This window comes from Sander lucioperca, chromosome 6 (genome assembly GCF_008315115.2).
Source record: "Sander lucioperca isolate FBNREF2018 chromosome 6, SLUC_FBN_1.2, whole genome shotgun sequence".
NCBI lineage: Eukaryota > Metazoa > Chordata > Actinopteri > Perciformes > Percidae > Sander > Sander lucioperca.
In genome coordinates, this window is record NC_050178.1 from 24,606,281 (window position 1) to 24,628,859 (window position 22,579).

Here is a 22,579-nt window from a genome sequence, read left to right on the forward strand (position 1 = left end):
AAAAAGCAGATTGTCAAACTAAACATCAAACAATAGGTGAAACAACAATTAAGCATATGTTTGTATTAATGAGACATTAAAAGGACAGGTGCAGATTAAAGGTGCCGTAGGTAGGCTTGCGAAGATCCAGGACTTAGCCAAAAAATGTATTACCAATCAACAAATGTATTGTGAGTTATAAGTGGTTCTCTTTTCTAAAACGAAATGCCTCGCAATATTTGGGCGCACTCACCGCATTGCAGCGTCATTTCTTTATTTAATCTCCGGTTCCGTCCCAGTCCCGTTGATTTCTATGCTTTATCCATCCCGAACACGTTACCAACAGTGAAATTGACTTGCAGGAGTCCCGAAAAATTGTCACCCTCTACTGATAGTGTGCAGTAGTCTGATGCAACAGCTATGTTTTATGTTTAACAGGTTAAACGTAGGTTTAATATAGTGGATTAGTTCAAATATAATTAAGTATCTCAGGAATGTTCTGGGTATGTGGGTATGTATTGTAAAACCAAGACAAAAGGAGGAGGTACAAAAAAGCCAGGAAAAGCAGGTTTTCTGCAGGTTTCACCAAGTCTAATTTAAGACTAAAAAGTCTTAAATTAGACCTTTTTAGACCATTATGAATGAATGAAGACTTATATCACAACATCAAAAAAACAAAGTCAGATGTCAGAGTCTGGAAACATCGTCTGAAACAATTCCCCGATTTCTTCATTGGCATTATAGGACTGGTGTCTAGATTGGCTGCAAAATAAGTAGCATGTTGGTCTCATTTGTAGTCTTAATACAGCCAATTATATTTGGACTAGCGACAGAAAGAACTACAACACCACAGAATTAAAAAAAACATTCCAAAGCGCTGCGGGAACATTTCAACGAGCATTAGAGGTAGCGTTACATGGACGTGGAAAAATTAAGACCTCTTTAAAATGATTTAAGACCTAGAACACAATACTTCAGTAAATTTAAGAAGTTTTAAGGCTTAAAATTTTGATTTTATTTTAATATAATTTCCTTTGCACCATAATTTGATGCAGAAAAGGCACAAATTATTGCAGAAACATTCACCAGAATGCAGGAAATGAAGTGTTGACATTCAAAATATCAATTTTGCTTAAAAGTGGAGATACATACATACATCCCCCCGAATGTTGAACCCAAAGTTATGCCCTTGATGTACAATCAACAATAATGTTATTAAAGTTCATAAACCACCAACAATAACTAAAGTCTGGACCCAAACTGAGACGTCCACCTTAAAACTGACATGTCCACCTTAAATAGAAGGACTAATCCTCTGATTAAATGACTAACAGCAGAATTCAACTAATGAACGCTTAATAAAACACTTTTACAAACAGGGTCGTTTTTTTCTTTATTACATAAAATACAAACTTGTTCATGTATACATTTAAAGTAATAAAACATTCATTTAATGTATCTATAATCTGGACTAGAATTAAAATAAAGTTTGTTGGATCTGAACAATGGTTGGCTGCTCAAACATGCAGTTATTGATACAGTGCTTCATTGTTCTTTTTTTGGGATCAAATCAGCTTCTACAAAGTGTTTTCTGTCTTCATGGCTCCACACACACAGGTCAAAATAATAAAACATGAACAACAATTTAAAATGAAAGAGTACCGATAAAAAAGAAAAGGGCTAAACGAAACAAAACCATAGAAACTTAACAAAATCATTTTACACATGAAAAAAACTGAACTTGCTTTTGACTGCAGCACATGAAGCAGTTTAACATATTTGATGCAGATAATGTTCATGCAGATCGTCAAACTAAACATCAAACAATAACTGAAACAAAAACTAAGCATATTTTTGTATTAATGAGACATTAGGATGACAGGTTCAGATTAAGAGGCCCTTCAAGAAATAAACAACATTAATATAATCATCCTCTTTATCTCTAACTGCTCTGCTCCACTGTCACACACACACCTTCACTGGCAATATCTTCAGTTTAGTCCAAGTGCTAATGAATGGAAACATCCTCTCAGTGAAAGTGTGTGTGAAGGTGTGTATGTGTGTGTCACTATCAACATCAGAGAACGACAGCTTTCCTCTGTTCCAGTCCAGAGTCACTCTGATCCTCTGGAGCTGCTTCTGCACTACGAGATCGGTTTCTGGAGCTGGTGCTGACCATGCTGAGTATTTACCTTGAAACAACCTTATTCTCCATAATCCAGACTCTATTTCTCCCTTCCTCTGGACAGACTCTGCTAACACACCCAGTGACCAGAATGTACTGTCTCCAACCTCGACATCCCAGCTGTGAGTCCCTGAGTTAAAGCCCTCAGAGCCCAGGACAGAGCGGTATCTATCAAACCTCTCTGGATTATCAGGAAGCTGCTGTCTCTTTACTCGTCTCACACTAGTCAGATCTTCTGACAGGATAAGGTTGGGTTTAGCAGTGTTTGGGTCCAGAATCACAGGAGTGTAGGAGACCATGTCCTTCATCTTGTTCCAGATGTTGAAGCTCAGGTTGCCCAGGTGTTTGGCCTGGTCTATCAGAGCTCCTGAGAGCAGGTGTGGATCATCCAGCAGGGGGTGCTGCTGGACTCTTTCCACTGCAGCCTTGTAGTTGATCAGGAATGAGACGTCTTCAGCTCTCAGCTCCTCCTCTGTGGCTCTGACTGTGTCTGAAAGAGCTGCTATCTCTCTGCTCAGAGCCTCCATCTTCTCCTTCATCCTCTGACTCTTCTGCTCCTCTTCCTCCCTCAGTGCAGCCAACCTGGCCTCCTCTTCCTCTTCTAGAAACTGGTGAAGCTTCTTAAACTGTTCCTTAATCTGCATCTCTGTGCATCGGGCCTGGAGCTTTATGTGTTCTGCTGTTTGATCAAACTTCACTTTAACTTGTTCAAAAACTTTTAACTTCTCTTTTAAGGGCTCCAGAGTTTCCTGAAGCTCCTTCTTGTGTTGTCGTGCAGCTTCATCGATAGGTCTGATTCTGTGGTTGGAGTGTGTTTCTGAATCTCTGCAGATGAGACACACTGGCTGCTGATGGTCCAGACAGAAGAGTTTGAGTTTCTCAGAGTGCAGACTGCAGAGACCCTCTGAAGCTCTCTGATCTCTCTCCAGTAAGAAGGCCTCACACAGGTTCTTCAACACCAGGTTACAAGGTGGTTCTTCCCTTGAAGATCTTTTCTTACAAACTGGACACTCCTGTGTTGATTTCCCTGTCCACCAGCTCTGCAGACAGTCTTTACAGAAGCTGTGGCTACATGACAGAAGAACAGGATTTCTAAACATGTCACGACAGACCGGACAGCAGAGATCCTCCTCTGATCTGGAAGCCATTTAGTCTCTGAGTGAAGCTGAAAACACAGCAGACAGAAAGTACCATGAGTCATGGCTCCACTCCCTCCTCTATTAACTTCACTGACATTTACTTTCACTTTGAGTCGTGTTTTTGGTCAAACTCACCTTCAGCAGTGTTGTAGTTTTCCACTTTTTCTCCTGTAGCTGAATTCACTCAGAGGAAGTTGTTAATTGGTCTGAAGGTGAATCTGAGCGTCTGTTTTTCCGTCTGTGTGTCTCTCTGTAGTGACGAAGGACAAACTGATTCCTGGCTTGCGTTGGGTGAGTCAGCTGAAGGGTGGAGCTCTGTCACACCTCCTCTGCTAAGTGTTGTTGCTTCACCTGTACACGGGGTGTGTCTCATTCCTTAGTTGTGATTCATTGCTGATATGTTGACTGATAGTGTGCAGTAGTCTGATGCAACAGCTATGTTTTATGTTTAACAGGTTAAACGTAGGTTTAATATAGTGGATTAGTTCAAATATAATTAAGTATCTCAGGAATATTCTGGGTATGTGGGTATATATTGTAAAACCAAGACAAAATGAAGAGGTACAATAAAGTCAAGAAGAGCAGGGTTTCTGCAGGTTTCAAGTCAAATGTAAGATTTTTTAAGACCTTTTTTAGACCATTATGAATGAATGAAGACCTATATCATGACATCAAAAAAACAAAGTCCAAATATACATATAAATATTACTTTCTTTAATCTTACTATACATATTTGTGCAGAACAGAGAATAGTTGGTTAAATTGCTAATACTAGGTAGTGTTATCATGAGGAATTATTTCACATACTACAGTTAAATTGTGTTCTCACTTTAAATGATTGTGAATTTCTGTTATAATAGGGTTAAATGGCTAGCAGATTATTTAACTTTAAAGGAGGTTTGGCTCCGTTTTATAATGCAGCAAGATAGGTTATAGCTGCATTAAAAAAGCGTCAGGAAGAGTAGGGTTTTGGTACTTCCTCAGTTGGGGAGGAAGAGGGACAAGAGGGGGGACTATAGGGTTTAGTTTGACTTCATTCACATTTATTTATTTATTTTTCATTTCATGTATACATCTATTTTCAATGTACAAGAGATGGAAGTGTATCTCCTAGATGAGACATTGGCCAGCTGCTCTAACTGGTTACATCCAAACTTACATTATTTTATGGGAGAAATAGATAAAGGAAATGACAGCTGCAGTTCTTAGATACTTGACATGGAATACCAATGGCATCAGTGATTTGACAAAACACAAGAAGGTACTTAATTTTCTGAGAAACCACAGAATAGACATACAGTGAGGAAAATAAGTATTTGAACACCCTGCTATTTTGCAAGTTCTCCCACTTAGAAATCATGGAGGGTCTGAAATTGTCATCGTAGGTGCATGTCCACTGTGAGAGACATAATCTAAAAAAAAAAAATCCAGAAATCACAATATATGATTTTTTAACTATTTATTTGTATGATACAGCTGCAAATAAGTATTTGAACACCTGTCTATCAGCTAGAATTCTGACCCTCAAAGACCTGTTAGTCTGCCTTTAAAATGTCCACCTCCACTCCATTTATTATCCTAAATTAGATGCCCTGTTTGAGGTCGTTAGCTGCATAAAGACACCTGTCCACCCCATACAATCAGTAAGAATCCAACTACTAACATGGCCAAGACCAAAGAGCTGTCCAAAGACACTAGAGACAAAATTATACACCTCCACAAGGCTGGAAAGGGCTACGGGGAAATTGCCAAGCAGCTTGGTGAAAAAAGGTCAACTGTTGGTGCAATCATTAGAAAATGGAAGAAGCTAAACATGACTGTCAATCTCCCTCGGACTGGGGCTCCATGCAAGATCTCACCTCGTGGGGTCTCAATGATCCTAAGAAAGGTGAGAAATCAGCCCAGAACTACACGGGAGGAGCTGGTCAATGACCTGAAAAGAGCTGGGACCACCGTTTCCAAGGTTACTGTTGGTAATACACTAAGACGTCATGGTTTGAAATCATGCATGGCACGGAAGGTTCCCCTGCTTAAACCAGCACATGTCAAGGCCCGTCTTAAGTTTGCCAATGACCATTTGGATGATCCAGAGGAGTCATGGGAGAAAGTCATGTGGTCAGATGAGACCAAAATAGAACTTTTTGGTCATAATTCCACTAACTGTGTTTGGAGGAAGAAGAATGATGAGTACCATCCCAAGAACACCATCCCTACTGTGAAGCATGGGGGTGGTAGCATCATGCTTTGGGGGTGTTTTTCTGCACATGGGACAGGGCGACTGCACTGTATTAAGGAGAGGATGACCGGGGCCATGTATTGCGAGATTTTGGGGAACAACCTCCTTCCCTCAGTTAGAGCATTGAAGATGGGTCGAGGCTGGGTCTTCCAACATGACAATGACCCGAAGCACACAGCCAGGATAACCAAGGAGTGGCTCTGTAAGAAGCATATCAAGGTTCTGGCGTGGCCTAGCCAGTCTCCAGACCTGAACCCAATAGAGAATCTTTGGAGGGAGCTCAAACTCTGTGTTTCTCAGCGACAGCCCAGAAACCTGACTGATCTAGAGAAGATCTGTGTGGAGGAGTGGGCCAAAATCCCTCCTGCAGTGTGTGCAAACCTGGTGAAAAACTACAGGAAACGTTTGACCTCTGTAATTGCAAACAAAGGCTACTGTACGAAATATTAACATTGATTTTCTCAGGTGTTCAAATACTTATTTGCAGCTGTATCATACAAATAAATAGTTAAAAAATCGTACATTGTGATTTCTGGATTTTTTTTTTTAGATTATGTCTCTCACAGTGGACATGCACCTACGATGACAATTTCAGACCCCTCCATGATTTCTAAGTGGGAGAACTTGCAAAATAGCAGGGTGTTCAAATACTTATTTTCCTCACTGTAGCTCTACTACAGGAGACCCACCTAACGGATGCAGAGCATGCCAAACTGATACGACAATGGCAGGGGCAGATCTTTTATTCCTCCTTCACATCCCAATCTCAAGGTGTGGCCATCTATCACACTAGTTAACGTTTATGGCCCAAATTATGACTGCCCTCAATTCTTCCAGAGTTTATTTTTCATATTTATTTGCCCTGCTAGTAAACTGATTATAGGTGGAAAAGAAATGGCAGATTTCAAACTTGTAGATATATGGAGAGAAACACATAAATTACCGCGCGAGTAATCTTTCTACTCGCATGCTCATAAAAGCTATTCTAGAATTGATATTTTTCTTGAATATTTGGCCATGACTCACTCGGACCACGCCCCTCTCATGCTCCTGATGGCTCAAAAGACCACCACTTGTAATAGCAGACTATGGCTTTTCCCCACACAGCTGCTTATTGACGCAGATTATACTACACTTATTAGAAACAAGATAGACAGTATTCTTAGCATTAACAAAGGAACCGCCTCACCCACCGCTGTATGGGGATCCTTAAAAGCCTACTTGAGAGGTGAAACCATAAGTTATGCATCATGGAAAAAAACAATATATGCTGAAAACCAACACACTTGAATCAGAGATTAGGAAACTTGAAAAGGAACATTTTCAGACTCAAAATGAAATGACTTCTCATCTGCTAAATAACAAAAGGACCGAATACAACACGCTAACCACTCGGGTGGTTGAAAATGCCATGGCCAGAACTAAACAACAGTATTATGAACATGGGGATAAAAGTGGTAAATAACTAGCCTGGCAGATCCGAAAAGAGGAAAGCTCAAGCTGCATTCCCTCAGTTAAAACCAAAGAGGATGCCACGATAATCCATAATCCCAGACTTATTAATGAAACCTTTAAGGATTTCTATCTAGATTTATACTCCTCTCAGGGTGTAGATACTTACAAAATGAATAACTTCTTGGGGGGTCTGGCCGTTCCGGGGATGGCGGCGGAGACACAGGACAGTCTAGAGGCAGACATTACTAAGCAGGAAGTTTTAGATGCAATTGGGAAGCTTTCAGCAGGGAAATCGCCAGGGCCAGATGGATTTCCTATGGATTTTTATAAAACCTTTACATCTAGCCTAATCTCACCATTGATGGAAATGTTTAAGCATGCAATTGAAATCCACCAATTACCTAAATTACCTACCAGACTGGAGAAAGTGATCCCTAGTCTTATAAATGAAGACCAGACTGGCTTCATTCAAAACGGCTTTTCCTCTGCTAACATTCGTAGGTTTCTTGATATTATTCACTGTGCCGGACAAATTAGCATGCCTGTCATTGCCCTTTCTTTAGAAGCCGAAAAGGCATTTGATCGTTTAGGATGGCCCTTTCTTTTCGCAGTTTTACAAAAGATGAACTTTGGCCCAAACTTGATACGAATGATACAGATGCTATATCTCAACCCATCTGCGATGATTCAAACAAATACTGATACCTCATCTCTCTTCCCTCTCTCATGTGGCACCCGCCAGGGCTGTCCCCTGTCCCCGCTCCTCTTCGTGCTGGCGGCCGAACCGCTCGCAATTGCTATTAGAGCACACCCTGCCATAGAGGGCATTATGGTTGAAAATGAAAAACATATCATCTCGCTATATGCTGATGATATTATACTGTACTTGACTAATGTGGCATCATCTTTCCCTGCCCTCTGTACCCTGTTAGACGAATATAGCTGCATCTCTGGGTACAAAATAAACAAACATAAAAGTGTGGTAATGCCTCTAAACCCAGCTCCCCAAGGATTATCAAGGGGAAACATTTCTTTTCATTGGGAACCCTATAAGCTCTGTTATCTTGGTGTATAGATACCCAATCAATTACATCAGATTTATTCTCTCAACTATGAACCCCTGCTTAAAAAAGTGGAAGCAGATTTGGAAAGGAACCTATATACCTAACTGGACGAATAAACTGTATAAAAATGAATGTTCTACCTAAACTCCTTTACCTATTCCAAGCGCTTCCAACTCCAATCCCCAAAACCTTTTTTAAAAATCTGGACAGACTGATTTCTAGATTCTTGTGGAACGGTAAAGTTCCCAGAGTAAAACTCAAAACCTTCTGTCGCCCCACTGAACAAGGAGGTCTAAACCTGCCTGACTTTCAATTATATTATTTGGCTGCTCAATCCAGAGCTGTTTGGACTTGGATTAAGAATTTAGAGCATCCTCCAGCCTGGAAACAGATCGAACAATCTCATACAGCAGAAATATTGTCAAGCATTCCATTTATTCACTCCTATCACAGTCAAAAAAGGTAACTCAAAACCCAATGATAATACACACATCTAAAATATGACATGAAATCAGAGCAAAGTTCCAAAGTGTCCGCACAATATATAGGTCTACTCCATTTCATTTTAATCCTGTTCTACCTGGGGCACTGAGAGATGGCATTACCAGAGACTGGTATAACAGAGGCATATGTACATTTGGACATCTATATGAGCTCGATAATCTGAAATCCTTTGAACAACTGAGAACCTCTTTTGGGCTCCCCTCGGCACACTTTTTTAAGTTTCTACAAGTTAGAGACTATATGAGAGTGCAGCAGGGTGGGAAACTTACCTCTTTAGAGGATTTTCAAATAGAGAGTATGATACAAGACAAGCATAATTCTAAAGGCTTTTTATCCTATGCCTATAACAGACTCATGAGCCTGGCAGAAAACAAAACTCTTAATGTGAAAGTTAAGTGGGAAATAGACTGTCTACAACAGTAGACACAAACTCTTGCCGTTTAAGCTTATTCACAGGGTTTATCTGACACCTCAGCACCTTCATAGGATTAGTATTAGCTACTCGGAATACTGTCCCAGATGTAAGACTGAAGCAGGTACTCTTCTACATATGTTCTGGACATGTAGAAGTCTGGAGCAGTACTGGAGATCCATCTTGGACATAGTTAAAACAATTGTGGGGGTGGAAATCCCAACCAACCCACGAGTGACACTATTGGGGGATCTATCAGTTTTACCAATCAATGCGAGAGGCAATACTCGCTTTATCAGACTAGCCCTGATCGCAGCTAATAAATGTATAGCCATTCACTGGAAAAATGAGGAGTCCCCTGGGGTTTCTTTGTGGTTTAAAGAGCTCTCATCATACTTAACGTCAGAGAAGATCATGTTTAATCTTAAGAAAAAGATGTCACTCTTTGATGAATGTTGGGGAGGATTTGTAACCTTTCTACGTAATAGAATATCTCCTAATTGTGATGCCCAGGGTCAAACTTGAAAACTGTGCTGCAGTTTCCTTTAGGGCGCTGACATACCGGGCAGATAATCGGCCGTCGGACAGTCTGGCGAGGTCGGTGACTCGAGTCTGTTTGGTGTGTTCCGTGCCGTCGTTCGTCGGAGGAGCTGTCGGCCTTCATTTTGGCCGACCTGACATGCTCAGTCGGAGACAGGGCAGTCGGGACTCACCCGGAAATGGCGAGCGGAATGAGCGTGACTAAGCCTCTCAAAATCTGACGAAAAACTTTTAAACTGACCTTTGTTGATGTGAAATAAAGACAGATTCATCAACTGCATGGCCTATTTCTCGCTTAAAATGTTTTCAGGAACATGTTTCGGTGAACTATTTTAGTACAATATAAGATCGTATTCTGAACGAGCCGCCATGACAGTGTGTCTTTGAATTTCCAGAGAAAACAAACCCATGTGACGCGTTCGTCCAATCAGCTGCCAGTTTTAATTTTTTGGGCAACAATACAGATTAGAGCCGCCTGCTGTTATGGAGACGTATTACGTCTCGTCTCTTTGGTGTGTTCCGAGGCATTTTTTTTGACCAACTCGGGGAGACTGATCAGTCCAACTGCCTTTTCTGCCGACGGTTGGCTGTCTGGTTGGTGTGTAAGCAGCTTTAGGGAGTTGCTGGCACTAGTGGGTGTTTGGGGCTTTCGTGTGGCTCTATAATCCACCTGAAGTGTGGGCAAACTGCCGGAAGGTTGAGTGTAACACAATGCTATATAAGACAATGATACAGCTTCATCCAAGCCTTCTCCTGTTAGTACGTTTATCTCTTGTACCTACAAACTTCTGTACTTTTTATCCTGTTTTTTTTTTAATTTATTTTTTTATTTTTTTACACATGGTACTCGTGTCACAACTGTGAATCTAGCATTTTTGTAATAATTGCTATCTTAATTTAACTTATTTGTCTCACCTTTTCTTTTTCTTTTTTTTTTGTTCTGTGTACGCCACAGTCATTTAGGGTGGGGGGGTGGGAGGGGTTTGATGTTAAATTATGATGATGCCATTACATTGTTGTTGGGTTTTGTTGTTGTTGTTTTGAAAATTTTCAATAAATAAACTGTTAAAAAAATGATCAGATGTCAGAGTCTGGGAAACATTGTCTGAAACAATTCCCCGATTTCTTCATTTGCATTATAGGACTGGTGTCTAGATTGGCTGCAAAATAAGTAGCATGTTGGTCTCATTTGTAGTCTTAATACAGCCAATTATATTTGGACTAGTGACAGAAAGAACTACAACACCACAGAATTTAAAAAAACATTCCGCTGTGGGAACATTTCAACGAGCATTAACGGTAGCGTTACATGCACGTGGAAAATTCATTGTTCTTTTTTTGGGATCAAATCAGCTTCTACAAAGTGTTTTCTGTCTTCATGGCTCCACACACACAGGTCAAACTAATAAAACATGAACAACAATTTAAAATGAAAGAGTACCGATAAAAGATAAAATGGCTAAACGAACCAAAATGATTGAAACTTAACAAAATCATTTTACATATGAAAAGAACTAAACTTACTTTTGACCGCAGCACATGAAGCAATTTAACATAGTTGATGCAGATAATGTTCATGCAGATCGTCAAACTAAACATCAAACAATAAGAAACAAACAAAAACTAAGCATATTTTTGTATTAATGAGACATTAGGATGACAGGTTCAGATTAAGAGGCCCTTCAAGAAATAAACATCATGAATATAATCATCCTCTTTATCTCTAACTGCTCTGCTCCACTGTCACACACACCTTCACTGGTGATATCTTCAATTTACTCCAAGTGTTAATAAATGGAAACATCCTCTCAGTGAAAGTGTGCGTGAAGGTGTGTATGTGTGTGTCAGTATCAACATCAGAGAACAACAGCTCTCCTCTGTTCCAGTCCAGAGTCACTCTGATCCTCTGGAGCTGCTTCTGCACTACGAGATAGGTGAATGAACCTGATGTTGACTCTGCGAAGTATATACCTTCATAGAACTTTATTCTCCATAATCCAGACTCTATGCTTCCCTTCCTCTGGGCAGACTCTGCTAACACGCCCAGTGACCAGACTGTACTGTCTCCAACCTCGACATCCCAGCTGTGAGTCCCTGAGTTAAAGCCCTCAGAGCCCAGGACAGAGCGGTGAGAATCAAACCTCTCTGGATTATCAGGAAGCTGCTGTTCCTCTCCTACTCTCATACTGGTCAGATCTTCAGACAGGATGAGATATGGTAGAGCAATGTTTGGATCCAGAATCACAGGAGTGTAGGAGACCATGTCCTTCATCTTGTTCCAGATGTTGAAGCTCAGGTTGCCCAGGTGTTTGGCCTGGTCTATCAGAGCTCCTGAGAGCAGCTGTGGATCATCCAACAGGGGGCGCTGCTGGACTCTTTCCACTGCAGCCTTGTAGTTGATCAGGAATGAGACGTCTTCAGCTCTCAGCTGCTCCTCTGTGGCTCTGACTGTGTCTGAAAGAGCTGCTATCTCTCTGCTCAGAGCCTCCATCTTCTCCTTCATCCTCTGACTCTTCTGCTCCTCTTCCTCCCTCAGTGCAGCCAACCTGGCCTCCTCTTCCTCTTCTAGAAACTGGTGAAGCTTCTCAAACTGATCCTTAATCTGCGTCTCTGTGCGTCGCGCCTGGACCTTTATGTGTTTTGCTGTTTGATCAAACTTCACTTTAACTTGTTCAAAAATCTTTAACTTCTCCTTTAAGGGCTCCAGAGTTTCCTGAAGCTCCTTCCTGTGTTGTCGTGCAGCTTCATCGACGGGTCTGATTCTGTGGTTGGAGTGTGTTTCTGAATGCAGACAGATGACACACACTGACTGCTGATGGTCCAGACAGAAGAGTTTGAGTTTCTCAGAGTGCAGACTGCAGAGAGCCTCTGAAGCTCTCTGATCTCTCTCCAGTAAGAAGGCCTCACACAGGTTCTTCAACACCAGGTTACAAGGTGGTTTTGCATTTGAAGATGTCGTCTTACAGACTGGACACTCTCGAGCTTGTTTCTGTCTCCACCATCTCTGCAGACAGCCTTTACAGAAGCTGTGGCTACATGTCAGAACAACAGGATTTCTAAAGACATCATGGCAGACTGGACAGCGGAGATCCTCCTCTGATCTGGAAGCCATTTTATCTCTGAGTGAAGCTGAAAATACAGCAGACAGAAAGTACAGTCAGTCACGGCTCCCCTCCCTTCTCTACTAACTCCACTGAAATTTACTTTCACTTTGAGTCTTGTTTATAGTCAAACTCACCGTCAGTGTGTGGTGTGTCAGCAGGTTGAAGCAGCAGTGTTGTAGTTTTCCACTTTTCTCTCCTGTAGCTGAAATCACTCAGAGGAAGTTGTTAGTTTGGTCTGAAGCTGAATCTGATCCTGTGTTTTTCCGTCTGTGTGTCTCTCTGTAGCGAGGATGAAAAAGAAACTGATTCCTGGTTTGCCTCAGGTGAGTCAGCTGAAGGGTGGAGCTCTGTCACGCCTCCTCTGCTAAATGTTGTTGTTTCACATGAAACAAGGGGTGTGTCTCATTCCTTAGTTCTGATTCATTGCTGGATATGTTGACTGATAGTTAGAGGGTGACACGAGAATCAATTGTCGCTCCCACCCCATCCCGAGCCCACGAAAATACTCCCGTCACATCCCGATCATGTGACTGCCCCCCGAAAAAAATCCTGTCCTGCAAAATCCCGAGAGAAAGAGTCCCGAATCCCGTCCCGCTCCCGTTTCGTTCCCTATGTTGTCTAAAGTTATCAGACTCTGTGTGTGTGTGTGTGTGTGTGTGTGTGTGTGTGTGTGTGTATATGTGTGATGGCCTGAGGGAGTGAGAGCAGCTCCTCTGCTCTGCTGCGCTGATGTTGTTGTGTGAATGCAGCGCTGCAGAGCTGTTTGTCTCTCACTGCTGGGGGGGTTAGGGTTAGGTAGTGACCATTTTTCGAGACTCCCACGGGTCACGGTATTTCCAATCAACAAACGTATTGTGAGTTGTAAGTGGTTCTCTTTTCTAAAACGAAATGCCTCGCAATCTTTGGGCGCACTCACCGCATTGCAGCGCCATTTCTTTATTTAATCTCTGGCTCCGTCCCAGTCCCGTTGATTTCTATGCTCTATCCATCCCGAACACGTTACCAACAGTGAAATTGACTCGCAGGAGTCCCGAAAAATTGTCACCCTCTACTGATAGTGTGCAGTAGTCTGATGCAACAGCTATATTTTATGTTTAACAGGTTAAACGTAGGTTTAATATAGTGGATTAGTTCAAATATAATTAAGTATCTCAGGAATATTCTAGGTATGTGGGTATGTATTTTAAAACCAAGACAAAAGGAAGAGGTACAAGAAAGCCAGAAGGAGCAGTGTTTCTGCAGGTTTCACCAAGTCAGTTTTAAGACTTTTTAAGACCTTTTTTAGACCATTATGAATGAATGAAGACCTATGTCACAACATCAAAAAAACAAAGTCAGATGTCAGAGTCTGGAAACATTGTCTGAAACAATTCCCCGATTTCCTCATTTGCATTATAGGACTGGTGTCTAGATTGGCTGCAAAATAAGTAGCATGTTGGTCTCATTTGTAGTCTTAATACAGCCAATTATATTTGGACTAGCGACAGCAAGAACTACAACACCACAGAAAAAAAAAACTTGGGTCTGATTCTGTGGTTGGAGTGTGTTTCTGAATGCAGACAGATGAGACACACTGGCTGCTGATGGTCCAGACAGAAGAGTTTGAGTTTCTCAGAGTGCAGACTGCAGAGAGCCTCTGAAGCTCTCTGATCTCTCTCCAGTAAGAAGGCCTCACACAGGTTCTTCAACACCAGGTTACAAGGTGGTTCTTCCCTTGAAGATCTTTTATTACAAACTGGACACTCCTGTGTTGGTTTCTCTGTCCACCAGCTCTGCAGACAGTCTTTACAGAAGCTGTGGCTACATGACAGAAGAACAGGATTTCTAAAGACATCGTGACAGACCGGACAGCAGAGATCCTCCTCTGATCTGGAAGCCATTTTATCTCTGAGTGAAGCTGAAAACACAGCAGACAGAAAGTACCATGAGTCATGGCTCCCCTCCCTCCTCTACTAACTTCACTGAAATTTACTTTCACTTTGAGTCTTGTTTATAGTCAAACTCACCGTCAGTGTGTGGAGTGTCAGCAGGTTGAAGCAGCAGTGTTGTAGTTTTCCACTTTTCTCTCCTGTAGCTGAACTCACTCAGAGGAAGTTGTTAGTTTGATCTGAAGGTGAATCTGGTCGTCTGTTTTTCCGTCTGTGTGTCTGTCTGTGGTGACGAAGTACAAACTGTTTCCTGGCTTGCCTTGGGTGAGTCATGTGACGGGTGGAGCTCTGCCACGCCTCCTCTGCTAAGTGTTGTTGCTCCACATGTACACAAAGGTGTGTTTCCTTCCAAATGTCAGATTTATTGCCGATATGTAGACTGATAGTGTGCAGCGGGCTGATGCAACAGCTATGTTCATGTTCCACACGTTGAACGTTGGTTGAATGTAGAGGATGAAATATAACTAGTTCCTCAGGAACATTCTGGGAATGTACTGTAAAGGTGTGAGCTAAATGCAAACCAAGACAAAAGGAGGAGGCACAAGAAAGCCAGGAAGAGAAAAATCACTTTGAACATCACTGACAGTCTTTAAAAAAAAGCTTTTTAAAAGATTATTTCACAGCAGAAATCAGGCAGGAAACAGAAAACAAGTCCTGAGTTTTTTCTGCTGAAAAAAAAACTCAACATCTGAAGTGGAAGAAAGGCTCCCCAGTGAAGACACAACGGAAAATACCAAAGACGCAGCATCAAACGCAGTGGGAAAAGTGAGAAAAACTTAGTCTGTGCTGCTGTTGACTCGTGAGCAGCGTTAATACCAATCTCACATCAAAAGGAAAGTTTGTGGGAAGTGGAAGCGACTGTCAGCTTTTGGATCTGAAGCTCCTGTCACTTTTTATAGTCCGGCCTGAGCTCTGAGCTTCTCCGACGGGGATTACTTCAGAGTGCGGCAAAACTGTTTAGTGCCACGTCAAGTTCACACTTACACAAAATGAGATTTTAAAACATATAATCTGTGAATGCATAAGTAATGCGCTGCTGCTTGAAGGTTTTAAAACATGCCAGTGAACAAGCACAGGGGTTTTCCCAAACGTTAGGAGGCTTAGGGTAGCCGTTTTTGGGCACCACCTAAGCCAAATAAATGTAAAATAAATTTGAGCATTAAACTAACTAAATTACTTTTTGTCAGGCTACATTAACATTGCTACGATTTGGTTTCTAAGCGGAGTTTTGAGCCAAAAGTCATCTCCATGCACCAAGTGTTTTTAGCTCCAGTAGAAGAACTAATCTCTGTTTAAACTAACACGCCCAAACTTCATATCTCATCTACATTCTGGTATACTGGGCATAAACGGGAGGCAGCGTGTAGACTCTGCCTGCTGCTGGTAGTAGCCATGGTAACGTTAGTAGCTTTAAGTCTCAGAGAACGAGAAGTCGTGACTGATAAGACCCAATCAGGAGGAGTTTGCGGCCATTGAGACTGCAACAGATTCCAAACCAAAACGTTTCCAAATGTCTCCGGTTTAGGGGCTCGGAAACGCCAGAGCAGGGGGAATGAGAGGGGGAAACACCAGAGCAGGGGGAATGAGAGGGGGAAACACCAGAGCAGGGGGAATGAGAGGGGGGAACACCAGAGCAGGGGGAATAAGAGGGGGAAACCCCAGAGCAGGGGGAATGAGAGGGGGAAACCCCAGAGCAGGGGGAATGAGAGGGGGAAATGCCAGAGCAGGGGGAATGAAAGGGGGGAACACCAGACCAAGGGGAATGAGAGGGGGAAACGCCAGAGCAGGGGGAATGAGAGGGGGAAACACCAGAGCAGGGGGAATGAGAGAGGGGAACATAGCAAAAGATATTTGTTTTTTAAAACCAAAAAGTAGCAATGTAAATGTAACCTCAGATCTAGTGATCAGAGCCACAGGGAATCTACGGACAATTTCCGAAAACTCAGAATGTTAACTCCACTTCAAGCAGAAAAACAGTCCGCTGAGACTACAGATTTTCATTCTGGAACATCACTGAAAATTGTAAAAAAAAAAAAAATTAAAAATTGTGAAAAAATCCACACATTCTGTTTTGGGTCTGCTAATGATCAGTCTTTGGGGTGATTGATCATCTTCAATCAAATCAGTGGTCGGGGAAACACTGCAACTACTCCTACCATTCATACTTCTTATTACAACTGATCAAAACAGCAAGAAAGAGAATAGAGGGCTGTTATCCCGAATGTCATGTATTCCTGTGAGGTTTATTAAAAGCATCAGGCTCTCTGTCATAATCTTAAGAGCTGCTGTCAGACGCTCAATGACTTCTTACGCTCGGGACGCAGAGCTCAAATTAATACATTGGCTCGGTAATTGGTTTGACTCTGTTTGAACCTAATTTCAGAACCTAATTATCTTTTTCTCTTTACTCCAGCAGTCGACGCACAGACTTCGTGTAACTACACAGACGCTCAGACTCTGACGTTTTGTTTCTCTTGCAAATGTACAGTCAATTCTTTTTTTTTTTTTTTTTAAGATTTTTTTTTAGGACTTTTCCCTTTATTAGTAGTAGTGACAGTGGATAGACATGAAAGGGGGCGAGAGATGGGGGATGACACGCAGCAAAGGGCCGCAGGTGGAAGTCGAACCCGCACCGCTGCAGGACTCAGCCAACATGGGGCGAACACTCTCACTGGGTGAGCTAGAGGCCACCTCTGTACGGTCAATTCTTTCTCTCTGTTTCCTCTGCTTTCAGGAGATGTTGAAATACTTCAGTCTGTACCTGTGGTGCAATGTAACTAAGTACATTTAGTCTAGTACTGTACTTAAGTACATTTTAGACATACTTGTACTATGGTTGAGTATGTCCAATTTCTTTTACTTCTACTTCACTACATTTCAGAGGGAAATATTGTCCTTTTTACTCCACTACATTTATTTGATACTTACTTTTTGCGTATTTAACCATAGGATATGCTTATTTTGACGCCATAGAATGAAAAAATAAATGGACGTAGGAGCAGTGACGTCAGCTATCGGTTTGTGGACTGCCGTTCTGAAGTTGGGAGGTTGCATTTTGGCCGCCGCCATCTCGGTATTTTGGAACCAGAAGTGACCATAATTGGCAGAGAGGATGCAGCTGGGGAGGATGACACGGTCAAAGCCAGTGGTGTTTATGGTTGCTAAGGCGCCGGCTGGTCACATGACAGTTAAGTTTAGCGTCTTTACTGTTAAATTTAGCCGAGAAAAGGAGACTGTGAGCCGGGTACAAAGCACCGTGAGGTGAAGGTCCTTTCAGAGGCCGTTGCAGTTACATTTAGCCGACAAAAGGTGTACTTAAAATTAGAAAAAAAGATTGTGGTTTTGGTTCACACCCAAACACACACTTCTGTCCCTGTACATCCCTTTCTTTCTCTTCCTCCTCCAGCCTTTATCTGTCTTCCACGTCGCAGGCAAAGATAAAGATGATTTTACAGCACAAGACGTAAACTCCATGTTGGCTCCATGGTTGAGGAAATTCGCATTGGGCGGTCTCTCTCTCTCTCTCTCCCTCTCCCTCTCCCTCTCTTTCTATCTCTCTCGTTGTCAGTCTATAGTCTGCTTCGACGCCCTGCACTGATGATAACGGCTCCTTCTATCATGTCTGCCCTGCCAGTCGCCTGCCCGCCTGCGATAAAGATGATGTTTGATATCGCTGTGATGAAACCTGTCTCTCAAGTAATCCCAGTTTGATGTGTCCACAGAGTCTTTGTTTGCTTTGTTTGACTGCAGCAGTTCCCCCGCCGAAATGTTCATTTCATTTTTTGACGTTGCATGCCAGAGATAATTTTGTACAAGCGGCGTGAAATTAACTTTTTGGCTCAACTGCCAAGTTCTGGTAAAGCACAAAACAAATGACCTGCCAAGAATATGTTTCCCTCTCCAGTCAAATGACATTCCCATCCACTTCAGCTGTACTCTGTGTTTGGTGCCAATAAAGCGGGATTTATGCTGTAGTGAAAGCACAACCCTATCACCAGAAAAGAAAAATGGTATTGGACCATCCTGCAACATGCATCACATCCAATGCCAACGCTTTTAAAAATGCTTTCTTTCTACAGCGAAGGGAAGCTTATGTCAAATAGAATATGTTTAAAGTGATGGTTCGGAGTAATTTCACCCTAGGCTGCTTTGCACATTGACCTCAAGCCAAACAACCCCCAGAAGCTTTTTTCCCTTGTTATAACGTTGGTCGAGTTAGCGTTATCAGCTGGTTAGCTTAGTGCAGGCGCTAATGGATCCACGTTTGTATCTCGTAAATTACCCCACTAATAATGCCCGGAATGATACCAAACTTCTACAGTAGTACAAATAGGTTCTGTACTTATAAAACAAGGCATTAGAAAGTTTGTATTGTTAAAATTAGACCACTGAAACACCTGGGTTAGGGTGAGGGGGGGAGACAACCTCCCTGACCACACTTCCTGCGTTAGCACTGAACTGTGGCGATGGACGTAAATCCGTGCTGCAGATTCATCCGATATAAAATGGAGACAAATGGTCCTGTGTTTGATGTGTTTTTCGGCCCTCCCCTCCCGGTGTTAACAGGTTAATCACAGACGCCGTCCCTCAGCAGTGACGGGAAGAAAACAACAACCGGTTGCAAGCCGAGGTGAAGATGAAGGCCGTTCGTCCTCGCGACGTCCTTCTGAAGCTGATAGCGTGAATTAGTTTTCAGAGCGTCTGAGAACTTTGCTGTCTCACTATCTACTTCCTAATCTTTCAATTACTCACTCTGTGTGTGTGTGTGTTTGTGTGTGTGTGTGTGTGTGTGTGTGTGTGTGTGTGTGTGTGTGCGTGCACATATGTGTGTGTGCGGAGAGATTTTAAAGATAAAGAGGCATGTGTGAGGGTGTGTGTATGACAGCACCTGGATGACCGCAAACACACACACACACACACACACACACACACACACACACACACACACACGCACACACACGCACACACACACACACACACACACACACACACACACACACACACACACACACACACAGAGACACACCCACACACACACACACACACACACACACACACACACACACATCCAATATTTTTATGATAATGTACAGTATATTGACAAAATCAGCACTTTATTAAAAAGGGGAAACAGAATGATTTCGTCCATGACTAACACAATGACATTTCATTGTGGATTATTTCTTTCAATTAATGGATAAGTTGTTTAGTTGATAAAGTGTCATTAATCTTCACAGCTCTACAACTGTTGTGTTCATGGGTTTCTTACACACACACATTTCAAAGTAAAAAATGGGGACAAAATCTTATCAAATCTGGGATCTAATCCGTGTCGGTTTAGGGGGTCCTCGACGTGAAAAAGTTTGGAAACCACTGCTCTAAACTCCGTCACATTAAAGTGAAACTACCTGGATGCATCCGGAGGAATGTTCCCTGGGACGGTTCGTACCGACACAAGACACACACACACACACACACACACACACACACACACACACATTTAGAGCTTCCCTGTCAAAGCTAATTCTCTTTTCTGCTAATCGCTCAGACCAGATTCCTCTCCTCCCCTGCGTCGCCTCCCTCTCCCTGTGTCTCCCTCGCTCTCTCCATCAACACGTTGGTTACTGAAGCGGAGGCAATCTGGCATGAGTCATTTGTCAAACGGAGATAGAAGAAGAAGGGGGGGAAAAAACTACAAAGTGAAGTGTTTTTTTCCCCCGTCTATTTTCCATCTAATGACTGAACGGTGTGGTGCTCAAAGATAGGGGAGAAGGACATCTCCACATTGGGAGCACTGCATTTACAGATGCTATATATTGAAACATATTTAAATGACAAACAATTTAATCAGTTGGGATTGCACTGCTGTCATTCACCATGCTCACGCTGGCTGCAATATTTCAACATTAGCTCGAGTCAAAATGCAAGAAATGTCCGTGTAAATAGCAACTCTCTCAAGGTCATAGTCGAAATAATAAATGACGCCGTGGTGTTTTAAAGAAACACTCCCTGATGATGTCATAGACTCTCTCCCATTGGCGATTTTAGACGCTCAAGGTGCGTTTAGACCTTGGAGCATTGCTATTATGATGGTGGATTTGCACCGTAATATTTTTATTTTAATCTTCTGCATGTGTGTGTGTGCTGCTGTGTGTCCCTGTGTGTGCAACAAGCATAGTGTGCGCGCTGTGCACGAGCCTAGGAGCATTTTAGTAATGGGCTGTTAAAATAACAATGAAATGCTGCGTTGTTGACTTTAGACCAGGTTTTTGTTGGTCAATGCGCGATCACTTCCCGCTGCCTCAAGATAGCAAAACACCCAGAATGCACCTGAACACACCTCCCAGTATGACCAGCACACCCAGAATGCACCTGAACACACCTCCCAGTATGACCAGCACACCCAGAATGCACCTGAACACACCTCCCAGTATGACCAGCACACCCAGAATGCACCTGAACACACCTCCCAGTATGACCAGCACGCCCAGAATGCACCTGAACACACCTCCCTGTAAGACCAGCACGCCCATGGGCGCTCAGATCGGCGCGGGCGCATTATAGAATCGGGACCTTGAAATTGTTGCATTCTGTCTCCATCTTCAAGAAAAGTCTGAAGGAAAAATTGCTTCCAATATATTATTATTGAATATTCTTCAAGTCTTGTATTTGTACTGGGATTGTCTGTATACTGTGGCATTTGTCTGCGTTGTGTCTATTGGAAATTGAGTTTTAAGTGTCTGTATATTCTCTGTTGTATGTTTATTGTTATCGGGCCCCCTCCGAAAAGCTTAAAGTAGCTTATTTGGGGTTCCCCATTTCACGCAGCCTACATATAACCATAGTACCTTCTGAAACTGTGTGTTAATGATACGATGATGAATGCAGGCTAAAACGATATAAACACTCATTTGTGCCTATGTCCATTAATCTTATCAACACTAACGTGTAGGCTGGCTGGGTTGTGCAGTATGTCATCGTGCAATAAGTAGATTATTGGGGGTTATGCAATATGTTAGTGGTGCAATACATGGACTGTTGGATTGTTCAATATGTCATTGTGTACTGCATAGGTTACGTGGAAATGTGTAATTTGTGCAATATGTAGGCTATTTGGGTTGTGCATTATGTCATTTGTGCAATACGTAGGCTATTGGGATTGTGCAATATGTTAGTTGTGCAATACGTAGGCTTTTGGGGTTGTGCAATATGTCATTTGTGCAATACGTAGGCTATTTGGGTTGTCCATTATGTCAGTGCATTGTGTCATTTTTGTGCTTACTATATAGGTACCTGTCTAATATATATGAGAGCATTACTATATATGTACCTGTCTAATGTATATGAGAGTATTACTATATAGGTACCTGTCTAATGTATATGAGAGCATTACTATATAGGTACCTGTCTAATGTATGTGAGAGCATGTTTTGTGTTGCATGAGAGTATGTGTTGAGAGATGCTTATTTTCTGTATTTTGTGTTGTCTTTGTAAAGCTGCGGAACGGACAGAGTCCAAAACTAATTTCCCTCCGGGGACAATAAAGTATATCTTATCTTATGATGACGTGTTAATAAATAAAAAAAGAAAATCATCGGCGATACCCAGCCCTATAAAGGAATGAGTGTCTCACCGTCGTGGTTGGCGTTGCCCAGCGTCCAGGGCTCATCAGAGTCAAAGTGTGTGTCTCCTCCGATGCCGGCGCCGGGGAAGTAGGCGTGGGCCAGAAAACCCCCCTCTCCGTCGAACGGAGAGCTGTCGCCGTGGAAACCGGAAGCGAAGAAGATCATGATGTCGGCCTCCTTACCCTCGTTCTTGATCTCCGAGTACGGCACCTCCTGAACGGGAAACGAGAGGCGCAGAGTGGAGCAACGAGAGAGAGAGAAACGATATACACGGAAACACAGAATCATACTGTGAATCATACCAGGAGGTTTTATATTAATTACTATCTACTTCAAGGTAAGCAGAGGAACGAAAGTAACCGTGTGGACTCGCTAGACCTTCCTCCGCAGCGCTGTGGAGGACGGTCT

General features: G+C 42.4%; 3 protein-coding genes across 4 annotated transcripts in view; all 3 read right to left on the bottom strand.

Annotated features, from left to right (window-relative positions):
* The window catches only part of mmp24 (matrix metallopeptidase 24), a 93,152-nt gene that overhangs the window by 21,977 nt on the left and 48,596 nt on the right, over positions 1 to 22,579 (bottom strand). Inside the window, exon 5 of the mRNA XM_031303604.2 lies at positions 22,180 to 22,384. Within this exon, the coding sequence (XP_031159464.1) occupies positions 22,180 to 22,384 (205 nt within the window). The remainder of the gene's footprint in view (positions 1 to 22,179; positions 22,385 to 22,579) is intronic.
* Positions 1,355 to 14,766, bottom strand: LOC118492897 (nuclear factor 7, brain-like). 2 transcript variants are annotated; one of them, XM_031303619.2, is made up of 2 exons: positions 14,625 to 14,766; positions 1,355 to 3,329 (listed from the first exon to the last, which is right to left on the bottom strand). In XM_031303619.2, the coding sequence occupies exon 2, from the start codon at positions 3,310 to 3,312 to the stop codon at positions 1,942 to 1,944; it is 1,371 nt and encodes a 456-aa protein (XP_031159479.1). In that variant the 5' UTR covers positions 3,313 to 3,329; positions 14,625 to 14,766; the 3' UTR covers positions 1,355 to 1,941. The 2 variants fall into 2 exon arrangements, with proteins under 2 accessions (XP_031159479.1, XP_035857729.1); XM_036001836.1 differs by lacking the exon at positions 14,625 to 14,766 and adding an exon at positions 3,439 to 3,810.
* Positions 11,164 to 14,778, bottom strand: LOC116052787 (E3 ubiquitin-protein ligase TRIM39-like). Its single transcript, XM_036001866.1, has 4 exons — positions 14,625 to 14,778; positions 14,137 to 14,515; positions 12,753 to 12,820; positions 11,164 to 12,643 (listed from the first exon to the last, which is right to left on the bottom strand). Exons 2-4 carry the CDS (start codon positions 14,496 to 14,498, stop codon positions 11,238 to 11,240), a joined length of 1,836 nt encoding a protein of 611 aa, XP_035857759.1. The 5' UTR covers positions 14,499 to 14,515; positions 14,625 to 14,778; the 3' UTR covers positions 11,164 to 11,237.

Coding starts and splice junctions, on each gene's coding strand:
- LOC116052787 (XM_036001866.1), bottom strand. CDS start 14,498: ATGGCTTCCAGATCAGAGGAGGATCTCTGCTGTCCGGTCTGTCACGAT. Junction 12,821..14,136: donor AACCACAGAATCAGACCCAA/GTTTTTTTTTTC, acceptor GAGTGATTTCAG/CTACAGGAGAGAAAAGTGGA. Junction 12,644..12,752: donor TGACACACCACACACTGACG/GTGAGTTTGACT, acceptor CTGTATTTTCAG/CTTCACTCAGAGATAAAATG.
- LOC118492897 (XM_031303619.2), bottom strand. CDS start 3,312: ATGGCTTCCAGATCAGAGGAGGATCTCTGCTGTCCGGTCTGTCGTGAC.